Source organism: Oncorhynchus kisutch, linkage group LG15, assembly GCF_002021735.2.
Source record: "Oncorhynchus kisutch isolate 150728-3 linkage group LG15, Okis_V2, whole genome shotgun sequence".
Taxonomy (NCBI): domain Eukaryota; kingdom Metazoa; phylum Chordata; class Actinopteri; order Salmoniformes; family Salmonidae; genus Oncorhynchus; species Oncorhynchus kisutch.
In genome coordinates, this window is record NC_034188.2 from 87,415,213 (window position 1) to 87,435,264 (window position 20,052).

Genomic DNA, 20,052 nt, shown 5'->3' on the forward strand with positions numbered 1-20,052 from the left:
GGCTGCTAGTGTTATCACCACTATAGGCTGCGAGTGTTATCACCAGTATAGTCTGCTAGTGTTATCACCAGTATAGGCTGCTAGTGTTATCATCAGGCTGCTAGTGTTATCACCAGTATAGGCTGCTAGTGTTACCACCAGGCTGCTAGTGTTATCACCAGTATAGTCTGCAAGTGTTATCACCAGGCTGCTAGTGTTATCACCAGTATAGTCTGCTAGTGTTATCACCAGGCTGCTAGTGTTATCACCAGTATAAGCTGCTAGTATTATCACCAGGCTGCTAGTGTTATCACCAGTATAGTCTGCTAGTGTTATCATCAGGCTGCTAGTGTTATCACCAGTATAGTCTGCTAGTGTTATCACCAGTATAGGCTGCTAGTGTTACCACCAGGCTGCTAGTGTTATCACCAGTATAGTCTGCAAGTGTTATCACCAGGCTGCTAGTGTTATCACCAGTATAGTCTGCTAGTGTTATCATCAGGCTGCTAGTGTTATCACCAGTACAGGCTGCTAGTGTTATCACCACTATAGGCTGCTAGTGTTATCACCACTATAGGCTGCTAGTGTTATCACCACTATAGGCTGCGAGTGTTATCACCAGTATAGTCTGCTAGTGTTATCACCAGTATAGTCTGCTAGTGTTATCACCAGTATAGGCTGCTAGTGTTATCACCAGTATAGGCTGCTAGTGTTATCACCACTATAGGCTGCTAGTGTTATCACCTGGCTGCTAGTGTTAATACCAGTATAGGCTGCTAGTGTTATCACCAGTCTGCTAGTGTTATCACCAGTATAGTCTGCTAGTGTGATCACCAGTATAGGCTGCTAGTGTTATCACCAGTATAGGCTGCTAGTGTTATCACCAGTATAGGCTGCTAGTATTATCACCAGTATAGGCTGCTGGTATTATCACCAGTATAGGCTGCTAATGTTATCACCAGTATAGGCTGCTAGTATTATCACCAGGCTGCTCGTGTTATCACCAGGCTGCTAGTGTTATCACCAGGCTGCTAGTGTTATCACCAGGCTGCTAGTGTTATCACCAGTATAGGCTGCTAGTGTTATCACCAGTATAGGCTGCTAGTGTTATCACCAGTATAGGCTGCTAGAGTTATCACCAGTATAGTCTGCTAGTGTTATCACCAGTATAGTCTGCTAGTGTTATCACCAGTATAGTCTGCTAGTGTTATCACCAGTATAGGCTGCTAGTATTATCACCACTATAGGCTGCTAGTGTTATCACCACTATAGGCTGCTAGTGTTATCACCAGTCTGCTAGTGTTATCACCAGTATAGTCTGCTAGTGTTATCACCAGTATAGTCTGCTAGTGTTATCACCAGTATAGGCTGCTAGTGTTATCACCTGGCTGCTAGTGTTATCACCAGTATAGGCTGCTAGTGTTATCACCTGGCTGCTAGTGTTATCACCAGTATAGGCTGCTAGTGTTATCACCAGGCTGCTATTGTTATCACCAGTATAGTCTGCTAGTGTTATCACCAGTCTGCTAGTGTTATCACCAGTATAGGCTGCTAGTGTTATCACCAGGCTGCTAGTATTATCACCAGTATAGTCTGCTAGTGTTATCACCAGTATAGTCTGCTAGTGTTATCACCAGGCTGCTAGTGTTATCACCAGTATAGTCTGCTAGTGTTATCACCAGTATAGGCTGCTAGTGTTATCACCTGGCTGCTAGTGTTATCACCAGTATAGGCTGCTAGTGTTATCACCTGGCTGCTAGTGTTATCACCACTATAGGCTGCTAGTGTTATCACCAGTCTGCTATTGTTATCACCAGTATAGTCTGCTAGTGTTATCACCAGTATAGTCTGATAATACGAGCAGACTGGTGATATACTGGTTATATCACTAAACTGGTGATATCACTAGTATGGGCCCACAGTTTATCATTCTGGATATTCTGTCTATGAGATGGATGCTATTTGTTAATATGTACCAATGACCGTGAGTGTGTGTGTCACCAGGGGAAGGAGACTGAGGAGGAAGAGGAGGTGGCCGTGGGCATGGACAAAGGCTTCATGGATGAATTCTTTGAGCAGGTGAGATACATCCTTTTTTTTGTTCTGTTATTCTCTCTCTCTCTCTCTCTCATTACATTGTCTTCTAATTAATAACTTTCCACTCATTGCTCAAAACAGTTCTCCTGACAAGCAGTCTTTTTCTGCATGGAGATAAGATGACTGCTCCAGTCTCATCTGCATGGATATGACTGCTGCTCTCCTGTTTGGTATTTCCTCTGCGTATGAATTCAATAGGCTTTTTTTTTAAGTGCACCGTAATCAATCAAATGCTGTATCTCTCCTACAGTGTGCTTAGATTTGATATATTATGCTCATAGATGTTGCTCCTCGTGTGGAGTGTGGATCGTTAAGTATTTTATTCCATTTCCAAGGCCTTTTATTGATCCCCACACACAACATTCTCCGCCAGGCCTAGCTTTGAAAACTAACGTTTTTCCATTTGAATTGTACATATTGGAGGTCAGTGCTCCACAGGGCCTTTACAAGTCCACGTTGTACATGTCCTATAGGGTTGTGTGTTTGTCCCATGCGTTTGTGAGTATTTTTTCCGTATGCTGTTTACTTGAAGAAGGTGCCTTTAGTGAGGTTGTCGAGGGCTCTTCTAAGGGGGCCCATTTGACTGTCGCACCAGTTTAGATCTCCACAGAGAGAGGCATGCTGGGAGAAAGACACACACACAGACACACACACACACACACACCAGTGGAGGTCGGTGCCTTTTAAGATTAGGAAGGACAATCATTTGGCCTTATTTCTATTACAGCATAGGATGACTGTCATTCATATTCCATTCACCCAGCTTAATGTCACATTGATACGTTTAGGCTACTAAAATGTTCTCTATACTCACCATGAGGTTGTTACAACAGGTCGAGAGACAAACTGGAGTAATCAGACAGTGAGCCGTTCAATACTGCCTTGCTCACTCTTTCCTGCATCTAGGGTGAAATCATTAGTCCAAACAGTTGCAAAACGTTCAATTTTGCAACTAAAACAGGGAGTGTCTGTTGAACAGATTCAGGTAGGTCCCTCCCAGTTTCGTTCCGTTTGCTTCCGTTTAAGAAATGTTTTGAATCTGCGTACCAAGAAGTCGCCTCCTGCAAGAACCTCCAAGATGGCGGACTGAACACAGCAGTGTAGATCACCTCATGATAAAAGGTAATATTCAGTAACGGTAAGTTAGACTAACTATTAGAACTACACAAACTGGTGGGTAATAACCTTCAATCTGGATAATAACACAAAACAGATCATAAGACTACAGAAATGTATCAACAAATATTATGAAAACAAGCAACAGACAAACATGACGGAGAGTAAAACAGGGGAACCAATCATCATGGAGAGTAAAACAGGGGAACCAATCATCATGGAGAGTAAAACAGGGGAACCAATCAACATGGAGAGTAAAACAGGGGAACCAATCAACATGGAGAGTAAAACAGGGGAACCAATCAACATGGAGAGTAAACCAGGGGAACCAATCAACATGGAGAGTAAAACAGGGGAACCAATCAACATGGAGAGTAAAACAGGGGAACCAATCAACATGGAGAGTAAAACAAGGGAACCAATCTCATCATGGAGTGTACGACAGGGGAACCAATCAACATGGAGAGTAGAGAGAGAATAGAGTAGATGTCACGGGTCAAAATTTTGATTGATGACCCTATGTGAACTCTATGGGAACCCTATGTAGTGATGACGTGTGCATGTCTTCTGGTCAGGCAAGCCTGGTTAGGTGGGGGCTATGGGGTGAGTAAGGGTCCCTTTGACAGGCCGTTAATGATTGATGACCCAAGCCTGATAGACAAGCCTGGTTAGGTGGGGGCTATGGGGTGAGTAAGGGTCCCTTTGACAGGCCGTTAATGATTGATGACCCAAGCCTGATTTATGACCCTATGTAATGATTTATGACCCTATGTCATGTAGAAGGGTGCATGCCCTGGGTTGAGTAAGTGACCATGTGTCAGGTCAACCTGTTACTGTTTCTCACGGTTTGGGTTGGTTAAGGCCCCTTATAAAGCCGCTGAACAATACCTGTTTAAGAGTGCACAAGATCTTAAGAATAACCATGGAATTTGGGATCGGTACCAAAGCAGTGATGACTGTAACAACTGAAACAGGCCTTCGGGTTGCCCATAGAGAAAGGGCAAAGTATCAACCCGCAATATATGATGCGCCAAAAAAACGTTTTTTAAATGTGTATAGAACCCAAATACCGCCAGCACATGCTCTGACAGATCAAGTGCTGATGTCTAATGGCCAGCAGTGGGGGTATCGGTTTGATTACCTGGCCTGTAGAGTGACCCTCTATACGGTAGATGAAGGAGAAGAATATACAGACCAGACTGTAGGCTTGGAATATGGTGTTGAAGACTGGTCGGTTTTTCGCAAGGTTGTGTGTCCTGAACTGAGCCTTATCACCAAGGGGTATAGTGTGTTCACGGGCCACGAGACCCGTTGGGAAGGTACCCCGGACTCCTCAGGACAAATATTTCACAGGGTGAAAATACAAAGAAAGAATGGCCGACCGTGCGGCAGCGTGGAGTTCTATATCGGCACCGAGGCAATCCGAAACCACAAACTTAGGGGTGGTGGCCTGACTGGGGATACCCGACTGCGTCTGCTTATTCCTTTTAACAGTTGGGATGTACTGGAATTGAAAATGTTGCAACCGTTGGATGCTCTCTTTGTACAGAGCCAACAGCGTCAGAGCCTTGTTCATTTAAAGAAGTGCATAATATATACGAATCGTAAAGATTACGATGCAAAAGAGCCTCAAGAAGATACAGCGTCAGAAGAAAACTAAGTAAGCGGATGCTTTAACCCCGCCCCCCCAGATACCCAAGGGCCTTGTTCTACAATAAAAAGAAAAAAAGCAGACAGTTCTTCATTTCAGCATACACCATGGATCTCCAGACCATCTACGAGGAAGCCACTACGTCATGGGGGCCCGACACTAAAGACTCTATGCCACGAAGCCCTACACTCTACGCACCCCTGGCAAGACCCGTGACACCACCGACATTTACCCAGCCTGAGGATGTGTTTGATGGGGTGGCAAGTACTGTTTTTGTGGATACAATCAAGGCCTCTGTAGCTACACTTTTAAACGTGGTGATTGGCGAATATATACGAGAAAAATGCATCGGCTGTGAGATCAATCATCCCAGCCAGCGTCGTCATCCTTGCCTCTACGACCCTCCTAGATACTACTTTTTCAATCATTTTGAGGAGCTGGTGAAAAGACTGTGGTCCTGCCGTTTTATACCAGCGCTGGTCATCGCCCTGGAGTCTATGGGTATTGCGCCGTCTATCCCTAGAGTTTACGGGGTAACCGAAGCCTTCCTACATGAACTGAAGGAGGCCCTCTTCATCCATGAGAAACTCAAAGAAATCCGACACACCCTGGTGGACGACAACAAATACAGGGAAGCTGTGATGGCTGATGTGATGCTTTTCTGGCTCAATAAATCCCAAGAGACCGAGTGACATTTTGTTTATTTAGAGCTATGGGTAACTATGTGTCTACGATGTTTGAGCGAATAAATACATTTTTTCTTTTGAGAGACCTTACAAATGTTATGCATCAGATTATTGAAAATAAAGTGAACAATGTAAAGTTCTACACAACCCACAATACAGGGGTTATTGTAGAGCGTGTGTTAAAAATGGAGCAAATCATGAAACATGTCCGACATACGGGCGAGAGTTTACAATGGTCACATATGGTATCAAGGCTTGTTGAGGATTCTGAAGAACTAGAAATAACTTTGGCTAAGATTTTACATTATTTGTTTGAACCACCCTTTAATGTGAATGTGTATCATATTTGTTGTTTATATACTTATATATCAGACGTGTGTGTTTTAAAAATTCAGCGAAACAAACCTGTAAATCTAAACAATATATACAGGGTGTTGCATGCTGTGATTGTTGAGAAAACGGGGACTTGTATCTTGCAACAAATCCTGAATTGTCTGTATACGTAATAATTGTTGCATTCTTAAAATAAAAATTCACAAACTGAAATGTTGTCGTTATATGAAAGTGGCTCATTACAGTTATTGTACCTCAGAGAGGCAAGAAGGATGGCTGAGCAGCTGTTGAAAAACATATATTATAATCCCTCTAACCCCGGGTCTTATGGTGGTAAAGAGCGTTTACAGAGAGCTATAGTCGAAGAAACAGGGAGTCTGTTAAGCGATGCTAAAGTGAATGAATGGTTATCAGAGCAAGATGCCTACACTCTACATAAACCTGTAAGAAAACATTTTCCAAGAAATAGAGTTTTTTCTACGCATCCATTATCCCAATTTCAGGCGGATCTATGTGACATGCAGTCCCTTGCCGATAAAAATGATGGAAATCGCTACATGCTAACGGTTATAGATATTTTCTCTAAATTAGCCTATGTAAGGGTGTTAAAAAATAAGAGCGGGGCAGAGGTGACCAGGGCCTTTGAATCGATCTTGAAGGCAGGAGGCGCCCCCAAGAAAGTGCAGACGGATGGCGGAAAAGAATTTTTTAATAAAACATTTCAGAAGCTAATGAATAAGTATAATATAGTACATTTTGCTACAGGCTCTGATTTGAAAGCTTCGGTTGTGGAACGCTTTAATAGGACTTTGAAAGAGCGGATGTGGCGCTATTTTACAGCTCACAACACCAACCGATATACAGACATAGTTCAGGATTTAGTAAACGGTTACAACCACAGCTACCATAAGACTATACGTATGAAGCCCTCGGAGGTCTCTTCGGAAAACTCTTTTCAAGTCTTTAAAAATATGTATGGTTTGTTCCCACTTCGCCGTAAGAAAAAAATGACTTTTAAATTCCTAGTGGGTGACTTGGTGCGTATATCAAAGTTGAGGGGTGTTTTCGACAAAAAATACGAACAAGGCTTTAGCTCGGAGTTGTTTACCGTTACCGAATGTCTGCCACGCATTCCGCCGGTCTACAAATTAAAAGATTATGACGGGGATCTTATAGAGGGATCTTTTTATGAGAAGGAATTACAGAAGGTCCAGTTGGGTAAAGACAAAGTCTTTCACGTGGAGGAGATTCTAGATCAGAAGAGAGAAAAGGGTAAAAAATGGTTGCTGGTCCGCTGGAAAAACTGGCCTCAAAAGTTCAACAGTTGGGTATTGGAGCAGGATGTGGTGGAGGCAACGGGGGTTAATTTAAACCCCTAGTCATGATAACTAGCGCATCATTCGCGTGTACACAGTTGGGCATCATGGAACACAGCGGCTTCTACCTGACTCTCCCCAGTAATGCGTCGGCACAGATATATCGGAATAATCAGAGTTCGAAGTATACAACCAATTTTCCAAAGCCTATAGAGTTATCAGAGGCTTGGGAAGTAGGTCTCAGCGAGATTACATACCCCCATAGTTGGTATAATATCAAAGCTAAGGACCGTGATTTTTATTGCAAAAGGTTCTCGGAACCTGCGAAACTTATTAAGCTTAAAAAAGGTTTCTATAGAACCGTCGACAGGATCGTCTCAGAGTTGAATGAACACCTAACCCTGAACAAGATGGAAATATTCCTATTCTACAATCCAATCCATAAAAGGATACAAATCTCAGGGCCTGCTAACGGAGGTATAAAGACCAGCGGTAATTTATCCTACATGTTGGGGATGGGTCCCAATAAATGGACGTATGTGAACGATAAATTATTCCCATTCCCTGCGGATATACATGCAGGCTTTTACAACATATTTGTCTATACCGACATCATAACCTATCAAAGGGTCGGAGACAGCTGTGTCCCCCTCCTGCGAACAGTTCATATAGACGGCAAGGATGGGGACATCGTCACTGTCAATTATGACAAGCCGCACTACGTACATGTCAGCAAGAACTATATTGAAAACATTCTGGTTGAGCTTAAAACGGATCAGAACGAAAACATTGAATTTACTTATGGTAAAACGATTGTAAAACTCCACTTTAGACCCACCAAAACCTCTCTACATATATAATAGCTGTATTATATTTATAAACATAATACAAATAAAAGGGTTATGGAGCTCCATCAGCTCGACCCTAACCGTTATGTTTCATACTATGTGGATCAAGTGGGTAATGGACTACCAGGATATCATGGAGCGCCGACAATGTATGGTTCGGGGATAGGAGGTATATTCCGTAACCTCTTCAGGATGGTTTTACCGTTTATGAAGAGAGGCTTCAGCATAGCCAAACCACATTTAAAATCAGCGGCTAAAAATATAGTAAGTGAGGTTGTAGCCAATGCTATGACCCGAAGGGCGTCACCAGAGGTGGAGCATCAAGAAGGCTCGGGGCTTATGATATTGTCTCGAAGGCCAAAAAAGAGACCTCCTGGTTTAAGGCGTAGACCTGCACCTAAAAAGCGTCGGTTAACTGTTAAAAGAACCTCAGTAAGTCAAAGACGGGGTAAAGTGAGGAGGTCTGTACCAAAACAGGCTAAAAGAATACTAGGAAGTATTTTCTAAAAGAATAAGTGACATGGCTCTTTTACATCGAATGTCCTCTGAAGCTATAAAGACAGAACTTGATCTTTTCACGGCACCGTTAACGCAGCATTCAATAGATAGATCCAGTTATGTGGAGATAGCCCCTCTCTCTGCTATTACCGATAACGGGCCTATCGAATTTTTCATACCAGGCCATGGTGACAACTATCTGGACCTCAACAACACCTTGGTGCATTTACGTCTAAAAGTGACCAAAAGAGATGGGTCTAATATTGCAGACGATGCCAAAGTGAGTCTCATTAATTACCCCTTGGCCACCATTTTCTCCCAAGTTGATGTGACTTTGGGTGAACGCCTAATCAGTCAAAGCAGCGCTACATACCCTTATAGAGCCATCATGGAGTGTTTACTAAACTACTCCGAAGACACTCTCAAAACCCAATTTAGCGCCGGGCTGTTTAGCAAGGATACTGCAGGAGCCTCTATGGAATCGACAGACCCTTCCACCGGTGCAAACAAAGGACTAGCGGCACGAGCTCGCTACTGCGCCGAATCTCGAGAGTTTCATTTGCTAGGCCCTATACACTCTGACATTTTCTTTCAAGAACGGTTACTCTTAAATTCGGTTGATTTAAGATTAAAATTAACCAGGGCCAAGGATGATTTTTGCCTGATGTCTCCCCAAGACGGGGATTTTAGTTTGAAAGTGTTGGGGGCAACCCTTTTTATTAAAAAAGTATCTGTATCTCCGGCCGTGCGCCTGGGTCACTCACATGCTTTGATGAAAGGAAATGCCCTTTACCCTCTCCAAAGAATTACCATGAAAACCTTTAGCATACCTGTGGGCAGTAGAATCTGCAGTCAAGAAAACCTATTTCTAGGCCCTTTACCTAGATATGTGGTTATAGGTCTGGTTGATCACGCCTCTAATACGGGCAGTTTAGATAAAAACCCCTTTAATTTTCAGCACTTCAATGCAGAGTATGTAGCGCTCTGTCAGGACGGACGTCAGGTTCCGGCGAAGGCTTTCCAACCACAATTTAATAACAACATATCTGTGCGAGAATTTTACAATCTATTCCTGGCTACAGGGCGACATCTAAAAGATCTCTCTTTACCTATTGACAGAAATGATTTTGCAGAGGGTTACACATTGTATGCTTTCAATTTATCACCTGATGATGACACCTCAGGAAATCTGTCTGTGGTGTCCCAAGGTAACCTCAGGCTGGAAATGCGTTTCCGTACACCTTTAGCCTGTACAGTTAGCATGATTGTTTACGCATGCTCTGATTCAATCTTGGAAGTGAATGCCCGAAGACAGGTCTTAGTGGATTATTATTAAGGACCTTTGAACAAAGACATGAATACCCAAGAGTTGGACGGGCTCATGAGCCGCTTGATTGGAAAACAATTTTGTGGAGTGTTGGCTTGTGATGAATTACCTATGGAGATATGGTCTGAGAGGCCTGCAATGTTTATTGTCAATACCCATCCTAAACACATGCCTGGTGAACATTGGCTAGCTATGACATTAGAACAGGAAGGTGGACGAAAAATCTCAACTTTTTTTGATTCCTATGGCTTTCCCCCCGGTTTTTCACATTTCCCTAAATCTATTAAAGATTTTTTGACCCTAAACGGTACAAAGATCTACTACAACATCAAACAAGTGCAAGATAACCTTTCCACTACATGCGGTCACCACTGTGTATTTTACCTGTGCCAAAGAGCCCGGGGAGTTTCTTTTGAAGATGTTATGTCTCTTTATAAGGATGATTTAAGAAGTAATGATAACCTTGTATCTTGTTTTGTTAGAAAATATCAAAAGTGTTCAAATGTGTGTCCTTTAAGAACGCGTAATCAAGGCGTATGCTCACGTCATATGTTTCAAGAATGCCACAAATGTTAACTTGCTTATTTTTCAAATAAAAAATTTATTGAATTTAATCATAGTCATTCAAAAGTCATTTTCAAAAGTCTAACCACGCCGAGAGATCGGGTTTAGGAAAAGGTCCTGAGACGTTCATGGGAGTAAATGAGTTAGCATCATCGCTTTCATATGGGGCCGGTGTCGTTGGGGCATCTTTAGGGGTGCTGTATCTCGTTGAAGGCTTTTGTTTTAAAGCTTGAATCTGTTGACGAAGCTTATGGTTGGGTACACCGGAGAGGGGGATGTTGAGGATTGCCAGGGCCTTAAGAAACTGACGCCAGCCGGGAGGCCTTCGGTCATCAGCAACCTTGTGGGCAGCCGTGGTACTTTTAAGCAAGTCCTGCATATGGGACCCCCTAACCACAGAGCCCTGAAGGATAAACTCTCCAGAGTCGTTCCAAGCAGCTATCCCCTTTGAGTCTTTTATCTTGTTCATAATGTATTTAACATTCTTCCTGTTACGTAAAGGCACATGTGTCAGTAGGTCATGCATAACTTTATCTTCAAATGGCATTTGAGCTTCACCCGACATATTATCGCCACTAGGTAAGATCGACGGTACAGGCCTTACAGGGGCATGGCTATCGTTAGGTTCGACATCTGTTAAAGGGTCCGGTAGGGAAAGGGTTAAATGGTTAGTCTCTCTCTCCCCTTGCTTTACCCGAGTCAAATACCTTTGCATTAGGTTTGTGTATTTTTGAATCTTATCATAGGGGTTCAATCCTTTTCGGTTCAAAACATCCTTCATGGCCGTATCCAAATCATTTTCCGCTGTTTGTCTGATATCTTCAGGACCCTGCATTTGTTTTTTAAGTCTATCCAACTCTTGTTGAGGCACCAAGTACATTTTAGTGGCCATCACACCCCCGTGTTCAACCACCACGTCTGGCCGCAATAAGGCTGGTGATGAAGGGCACGGCTATACTGAGTAAAGGTAGAAGAAAACCCCCAGACTGTTGTATACTATGTCTTTTCTTTTGAAGACTGGCCCTTTTATTGGCAAAGAGTTTGATCGCTGTCTTTTGTCTCCTTAATTTTTTCAATTGGTTCAGGGTGAGTGGAATGCGTCCTTTGAGAAGATTCAAAGCAATCTCACATAGGGCTAATATGAGATCTGAAGAACAGCGACCCAAGATGGCCTTCCGTTCTTTAGCTGTAGAACCTACTAGCCTTCTCAAGAGGGGGAGGTTTCTTTTTAAACGCAGAGACATAGCGTTTACTTTTTAGGAAGGTATGCAGCAGGCCTCTCCCCCGGAAACAGCCCTGTACGTAGCCTAAGGTGTTCTGGAGTATTTGCTTTTAAATCCACGATTAAATAAGAAAATGGCTCTTTGGTAGCGTCCTCATAGCTCTCCATAAAGTATGATTTCCGTCCAGGGTACATCTGCTGAGCTAGAGTGCTAATTTGCAGTTTATCTCTAGGATTTTTAAACAATACCATGTAGTTGGCATTCAAGCTAATGGTCCGACTATTTTTACCTTGGTGAAACACATTCTGGACCAAGTAAAGCACGGACAGGTTTCTATGATGAGTATATTGGGTAAAAGCTCGTGCAATTTCAGGGTGTTCGCTACCAGCAAATAGCATATCGTCCAAAACCAGCAGATTATTTACATGTGGGGGGAGAAGTTCATCATCAGACAGAGAATCGGGTATTCCTTCAACAAACTTGATTTTTATTGTCTTCAATAATTCATCATACAGAGGTTGGTAACATGAATAACACCATACAATATTGTCAGGCTTTTGAGATAACACATGTTCAGAATTCTCTAAAATACTTTTTACAAAAAAAGTTTTGCCACTGTTTGAAGGGCCGGCAATTAATGCTGAAAAAGGCAATTGTAGCCGGGGGTCAAAACCCTCGACAGCAGTCATAATATCTTAAGCTTTAAGACACACTGGGGCTTGTAGCATAAGTCAGTAGCCAAAGGGCAATGTGGTACCGTCAGGCAATAGCTGTCTCTTGTCATAGACTACCCTGAATCTTTTAGTGAGTGGTGCGTTTCTTAGATGGAACCCCTTTTTATCCCTCACTATTTTGTTGTAGGAGCTCAAAATCTCCAAGTCACTATTCTTGTCCTTTACGAACCCCTCGACCAAGCGCGTGATTGATTCCAAGTTTACACGCGGTGCATTTTCATAGTTTTGAGTCACGCCTTTGGCTTTCAACACCACGTGATTGGCTTTAGTCCTAAAAGCATAGCTTTTTGGACCACATGAGGACCATTCTGTAATATGGTCACCCTCTTCGAGTTCACTCGTTAAACCCCCAAGATAGTTGCTAAGTGGGGGGGTCCAATCCCCCGGTTTGCTTACATAGACCACAGAGTCTGTGTCGTGGTAAAGAACCCGCCTCTGAAGCTGTTCCATGAGGGTGTACAGTTCAAGGCGGCCATAGGCTGTGGTAAATGCTGCAAGAAACACATTTACATTACCCGGGGGTAGAACCCACTTTTGGTGGCGCCTCCATTGCACCAAGGCAATGTCTTGACTCAAGAAGGAAAAATGTGAAATTTCGTATTGGTCCGAAAAAACAAATTCCAAAAATTCTTCGGGGTCTTTAATGATCGAAGTTGTTAGCATATTGCATCTCTGCGCTAATTTCCCCCAAAGGGAGTTCAAGTACAATTTCGACACATTTCTTTTGGTTTTGTTGACCTCTATTCTGTCAGGGTCAAGAAGTATGCCTTCTCTGTCATGGTAGTCTTGAATGTACTGGTCTTTACTTTCTTGATCTGTGACCGATGCAGGATAGCCTGAAGCCATCTGCTTGCATCTCAAGAAGGTTTTGATGTACTCTTTAAAAAGTGTGTCTGATTTCCTGGAAAAGTTCCACACTTCAAAGATTTTGGCCACACGATACCCCTTCTCTAAAGCCTTAGAGAATTCTACAGTGACCCATACACCGGTCAGGGCTCTTTCTTGATCTGTGTGATCACAGGGGTTTTCCTGGTTGTGGTTTTCACAGCATGTGCGACAAAGGGGAAAGAAAAGTTTTCCTTTAGGACCCTTGTAAGGCAACACAGGTATAAACAGCCCCCTAGGAGGGTAGACAGTCGCTTTGATTAAACCAAAATAATTTTGGGGTTCGTCAAAGTCGCTGTGAATAATTTCAGGATGCCCTATAGGATAGAATGAGGAACTCATTACATGAGGATATAGGGATGTAAAATCTACATAGCCTATTGTCTCGTCGGGTTGAGCTACATAACGCAATGTCAAAGCATTGGTCCGGCCTCCAAACAAGGCCTGTCGCGGTTCCAGGGGCTCTGGAGGGTCATAATGGGTAAGGAAGGCCTTAACACTAGGATCTGCCTTTTTGAGGGCTGTCCATTCGTGCTCCCACAAAACCACAACTTTTAACCCGTAAGTAGCCTTTAAAGAATTCAGTTTGTCTTGAAACTCTTGGTACATTTCCCCAAAAGTCTTTTGGGTTAGGACACACAAGGTGTGGGGGACAAAGCATAATTTACAACCGTGGAAGAAACAACCGTTGTACTCATACACTGTCTCAACCCCGTCAATCTGTGTGTATCCATCTACATGGTAAGGCCCAAAAGCCTTCTCCCCCCGATTCAAAGCATGTTGGATAAAATATCTTTATCCTGGGCCAAGTACTCCAACCATTGAATGGAACCACTAGAGTAGGCCTTGAATTGGCGTCGGTAGTTGTCTGGCGATGGGATAGCTATAGATTCAGGAGTTAGATAGTGTGTACGATAGGTTTTCATGCACGCTGATGCAATAGTTGTACAGCTCCAGGGGTCAATGCCCGCATCTTTGATTACCTCTTCTCTGAATCTGAGGCATCCTTCACGAAGTATAACAACGTCATTGTCACAGTATGATTCCATCTCTTTATGGAAATCAAAAGTGCCATGTCTTACGGTCTCGTACCATGTCATGAATCTCTCACGCTCTTTGGGAGACATTTGATCACACCCGTACATTTCGGGGGCTGGATAAGATCCTATATAATGTAGATTCTCCTCAGATGTGAAGAAATGAGGGAAATAGCCTTTGACAGAGTTTTCAAAACCCAAGGCCTCTGGCATTTGAGCCAATCTCATGGGTAAGAAGCTTAAGCTGTCAATGTATCTCTGTTTGAAGGCGGGGTCAACAAAGCATAATATTTACTCCCTTGAGCTATGACACTGGGTGCCACGCCTTGCTGTATCAAAGGGTTCAGAAGCAGATAGGAGTCATAGGCCCTAGCATTGTGAGCTATAAACGTGAAGTTTCTGTACTGGGCTTTTCTAAAATGTTTTAGAAAGAGTTGGGCACAATCGGGTCCCTCGGCCGACCATTTTTCACCCTTGAAAGTCATGGTTGACACAAAAATAGGCAAATGAACCCCTGATTGCTGAGTTGTCTCAAAATCATAAAACACATATTTCTCTGTATGTTCATCTTCAGCCAAGGGCTGAATGTAACACTCATGTGTTACTTCTTGAACTGCTTCCGCGTCTCTGCTTTTCAAAGGACCTTTACAGATTGGGCAGTGTATAATTCCACAAACATGAGGTTTAGGGCTATCTATTTTAAGGTTGTAATTGCAATGACATTTTGGACATTTCTTGTTAATGTCACAACTGCTTACAGATTTACATGCCTTGGGATGCCATGTTTCAGTTTTGTGTTTTTCGTAACAGTAGGCCGAACGACATGTGCGGTGACAATCCGCACAGGGGGTCAAGTTTAGCGGCTGCATAGGGCAATGTTTATCCAGACATACTGAACAGTTGTAACGGCACGAGTGCCCCCCCATGCGTGTGTAGCCGGTATGACAGGCTGGACAGACATATGGCGCGCCTAAAAAGGCTGTGATGTTAGTTACGGCATAGTAATGCTCATTTTGCACATAAAAGTACATAGTCTTAGGATGTGGTTCGGGTATATTTTGGAACTTGAGGAGAGCGTCATTAGCCCTACTGTGGTACAAAACCACAATCTTGATGTTCAGAAAGTTTTCAAATTTGACTATGTCTGAGAAAGCCACAGCATCCTGTATACCGAGACCCACCGCAGTTTGTAGCTCGAGAGCTTTATGTAACGCGGCTTGATCAGTACATCCGGGGCTGAGTAAGTGGGCCAAACCTATGGCAAAACATAGCTTATTACCTGGATTGTGAACGTTTATGAGATAGGCCCTTTTATTGCTTATGATTTCGGACTGCATTAAACTCTCGAGCTTTCGTCTCTGACCCCCGCCCCCTTGTGGTTGGCGTACTAATTGTACTACAAGTTCGAGGGTCCTATCTGCTAGCACGTTTAAATTTGACTGTACAAGGCGTTCTAGCAGTTTAACAAATTGTTCAAGCTCTGCTTCACCATTCTGTAAAATAAGCGATACCTTGCTCTGTAGACTGTCTCCACAAATTTCCAACTGTAAGAGATCCCTAGGTTCGCTATAATCTCTGATCCTCGCTAACAGTTCATTCAAAGTGTCCATAAGCATTACGTAAAACACAGCATATTCCCGAATCTGACCCCCCCATGCGAAATTGAAAAACTGGCGAACCTCAATATTGTTGAATTTATTTCGACGCAAAACATGTACACTTCGATCAAGACCTCCCCCCTCCAGATTTACTAGGCAATTGTCCAACTGTTCAAAAACATCGTATTGGGTTTCAGACTCTTCGGACATTGGTGTTAAAGGCTGATTTATAGGTGTCTGGGGTGCCGAATTAAACCTAGCGCTCTCGTTCTGTACACTGATCTCAAGACCGCCCCCCTCCAGATTTGCTAGACATTTGTCCAACTGTTCAAAAACATCATATTGACTTTCAGACTCTTCGGACAATGTTGTTAAAGGCTGTCTTAGAGGTGTCTGTGGGGCCGTATTAAACCTAGGGCTCGCGTTAAGCTGGGTAATTAGAGATATGATGGTTTCGGAATCTGTGTTAACATGTTTTCCTCGGAAGGCCCTGACTCATTCATACGTGTAATAATGTCTATGAGTTCGGAGGGAATCTGGGATAATAGATTTTCATCTATTGTCATTATGTCAATTACCCCCGAATCATTCATATGGTTAACTATATCTTGGAGCTCTGTAGGGATCCTGGCTAAGAGTGTTTCAATTGTCTCACTTTGGTCTATAGGGGGCGCCATCTGTCTAATTAAGGATGTGTGTGTGTGGTGTGTTTACATGTGTGTTTTTTAACGGCGGTATTTGCTTGTTTTTAGCCCTAATGTTTTTTAACATACGGGGGTAGCTCGCTACGCCAGAATGACACATCCTGATTGTATTGATGCTCGAGTAGAATACACATGCGCCTCTGGAGTAGAGCCTTTCGTGATTTTAAACCCAGGGTAAACGCTTTGAAAAAACGTTCTTGGTCTATTTCAGAATCTGCTGTTTCCCCCACAGAATTGGCCGATTCAAGAAGGTTGGCAGCTTCACAGAACATCAAATCGTCCTACTCAGAAATGTCATTTAAATCTTTGACATCATCAGGTTTCGCTGGTGTCTTTGGAGCCTCCTCGGGGATGCTTGTCTGGGCATCCTCCGATGTTTGTGCGTTTGTGTTCATAAGCCGGTGAGGAGTCTGAAATAAAATAATACATACACAAATAGGTTATTAACCCTAAAATATGTTAAAAATGCCAAATAATTTCAGATAATAAGCCTATATATTAACAATACATTAATTAAATACCTCTGCTTTTTGACGAGGGCTGTTCTGAAGAAGCTCTGAACCCAAGGGCTGTTGTGTTTGTTTCAACCTGTATTACAACATCTGCAGGTCCGGTAGATGGGGAGCCTGAAAAAAACAAAAAACACCGCATTAGGCCTTGTTTAACATATTCCGGCATAAACAAAAATATATATTAATTATTAAAATAATAATTATATAAATAATACTATATAATTGATTATACTACGTCCTTGGAACGACGTCTCGTGAATATCGGACCAAGTAGAATGTTTCGGCTTGAGCGGGGAACTGTGGACTTGAGCACTAATTATCCTTTGTTGTTTTAGGAAAATGGGTGGACAACTGTTTTTTTTGTCCTGGCCCCAAGGGGAGTTGAACCTTGCCGTTTTAAGTCTCTCTGTTCGCTGCTTTTGGGTAAATACATCCTGGAGTAGGGCAGAATTGTCTCGTAGTCATATGCTTCGCAGAACCCGTTTCAGGCTCCATAGGGCATCGTTTAACCTTCTAGGCTTTAGGTCCTCTGTAAACATATAAAATAACTTTTTAATAATAAGATGCCCACACTTTTTGTTTTTAACGGTATATAATATTTTTATGTATGGAATTCTTGGAGCTTACTTACGTTGACAATTCAGGGCAGGCGTTTGTTTCGGAGACCCATGGGATGATTCGAGCTCAGTTATACCTCGGAGTATCTGCTGTGAATGCTTCAGAATCTATAAAACATTCGGACAATATTAAAGCATAATCACTTTAGCTAATATTGCCTTGTTATACGGTAAGCATACTGATCCTAATGATTGTTTATATTTCTATAACATCCCACGTTTTCAAACAATTCCCCAACAACAAACCCAATCTAATAAAGATTTATTTCAAGAACTCACCTTGTGATAGATCCATTAGACTTTTTCCCCGATTATCTTTTTTAACGCTTCAGTCCGATAACGATTCTTGGAGTTTCTGGAGGTGCTGTTTGCATCGGAACTAAAACGCTGCTACATTGCCCATGGTTTCTAGCGCTTTTGTACCCTACGACCTAGAGAAAACCCCTGAATGATTTTTTTACATAGCATTTGGGGTTTGTCGTTTTTTCGGGCTATACCCCCGCCCATGGTATATTGACACATTTCAAACACATGGTATTGGGTGTGTCTAAACATTAGGATCCTTTTGGAGCTTCTAAAATCTCCGGGGTGCTAGCACCTAGATGCATGGGGTGTGTTGTTCTCGACATCGCTGGGATTGAATGACTTTTTAGCCCCCTAAAAAAAATAGTTTATGAAAGGCCTTTAAGATTAGGAGTCGTAAGACACAATATTATTGTTGGGGGGTAGGGCATCTGTTTTGCAGGCTAGTGTAAACCTTGGTTTCAAACGACCCACCAGGCATGCAGGGGTATTTTTTTACACAACACAGCCAGCCCCCCTTTTTCTGTGTTTGTGAAACACACACACACACACACACACCACAACACCCACACACACACCACCACACCCACGCCACTACAGAAAACTCCCTCACGCACATGCGCGCGCACATGGCTTTTTCCGCAAGATTTTTCTCAGGGACAGACTGCGCTAAGAGTGAACAAACGGACGAGAGTTCAGAAACGTGGTGAGATTCTGATTTTAAAACCATTTATTTCATTCAAAATATTTAGTACATACATTTTATATCGTACATTCTTAAGGTATTTTACGATGCCTTTCTACAGATCCTGGGAGCTTATGCAACCAACCGCAATTGTCCGTGTCGAGTTCACCCTCAAAAGGCAAGGCTCTCTTGCTATGTCCATCAACACATGGTAAGTTTTCACTCCAGGGGTAGATCCGCCGTCGGGCCTTTTGGTCTTGACTCTGTCTCAAGGAAAGCCTCGCCCAGCGCTTTAACTGTTCCCCATTTTGGAAGAGAATGTCCAGCTTATTCATAAGTGTTATGAAAATTGGATAATCCACCCATTTAAAACTAAACACAGGAATAAAAAAGTTTACATGTTTGCGGGCTCTGGAAGCTACCGGAGAATTGACAGACTTTGTAGCATTAGCCTTATCATAAAGGTCACAGGCTAAAATTGTCACTTTGTTGTCAGGGCTATAGTCCATTGAAGCAATTCTTAGAGCCTTGAGATCACTGCGGCGCGCAGACCTGTTCTTCCAACGCATATCCTGGCACATTTGTAACACTTAGGACCTGTTCAATTTTACAAAGAGCCAGCCTGATGTTTAGCCATTCTCTCATCCCCAGAGCCGGGGGAAAACTCCCAGGTTTTGCAGGATAAAGGGGTTTGGGTCCACGGTCTGTGAATATCTTTACCGTAGAATCCTCCGGGTGGAATATGTAAGACATGTGGCCCTCACTCGTACCCAAAAATCCTTTAAAACATTCTGGAGCTTCACACAGAACTTCTTCAAGGCTTTGGTCACTGGGTTCATGACAAGCCGAGCATAACATCCCTAAAATTGGCATAGGGTGTCAGTTTTTGTTAATATTCAGTGGGGTTATCATGTACAGTCTTAAACAGGTATTGTTCGCGGCTTTATAAGGGCCTTAACCAACCCAAACCGTGAGAAACAGTAACAGGTTGACCTGACACATGGTCACTTACTCAACCCAGGGCATGCACCCTTCTACATGACATAGGGTCATAAATCATTACATAGGGTCATAAATCAGGCTTGGGTCATCAATCATTAACGGCCTGTCAAAGGGACCCTTACTCACCCCATAGCCCCCACCTAACCAGGCTTGTCTATCAGGCTTGGGTCATCAATCATTAACGGCCTGTCAATGGACCCTTACTCACCCCATAGCCCCCACCTAACCAGGCTTGCCTGACCAGAAGACATGCACACGTCATCACTACATAGGGTTCACATAGAGTTCACATAGGGTCATCAATCAAATTTTGACCCGTGACATCTACTCTTTCTCT

General features: G+C 42.9%; 1 protein-coding gene across 1 annotated transcript in view; it reads left to right on the forward strand.

The window, feature by feature from the left end:
• Positions 1 to 1,905: 1,905 nt before the first annotated feature.
• The window catches only part of LOC116353656 (syntaxin-1A), a 180,839-nt gene continuing 162,692 nt past the window's right edge, over positions 1,906 to 20,052 (forward strand). Inside the window, exon 1 of the mRNA XM_031791243.1 lies at positions 1,906 to 2,058. Within this exon, the coding sequence (XP_031647103.1) occupies positions 2,023 to 2,058 (36 nt within the window). The 5' untranslated portion in view covers positions 1,906 to 2,022. The remainder of the gene's footprint in view (positions 2,059 to 20,052) is intronic.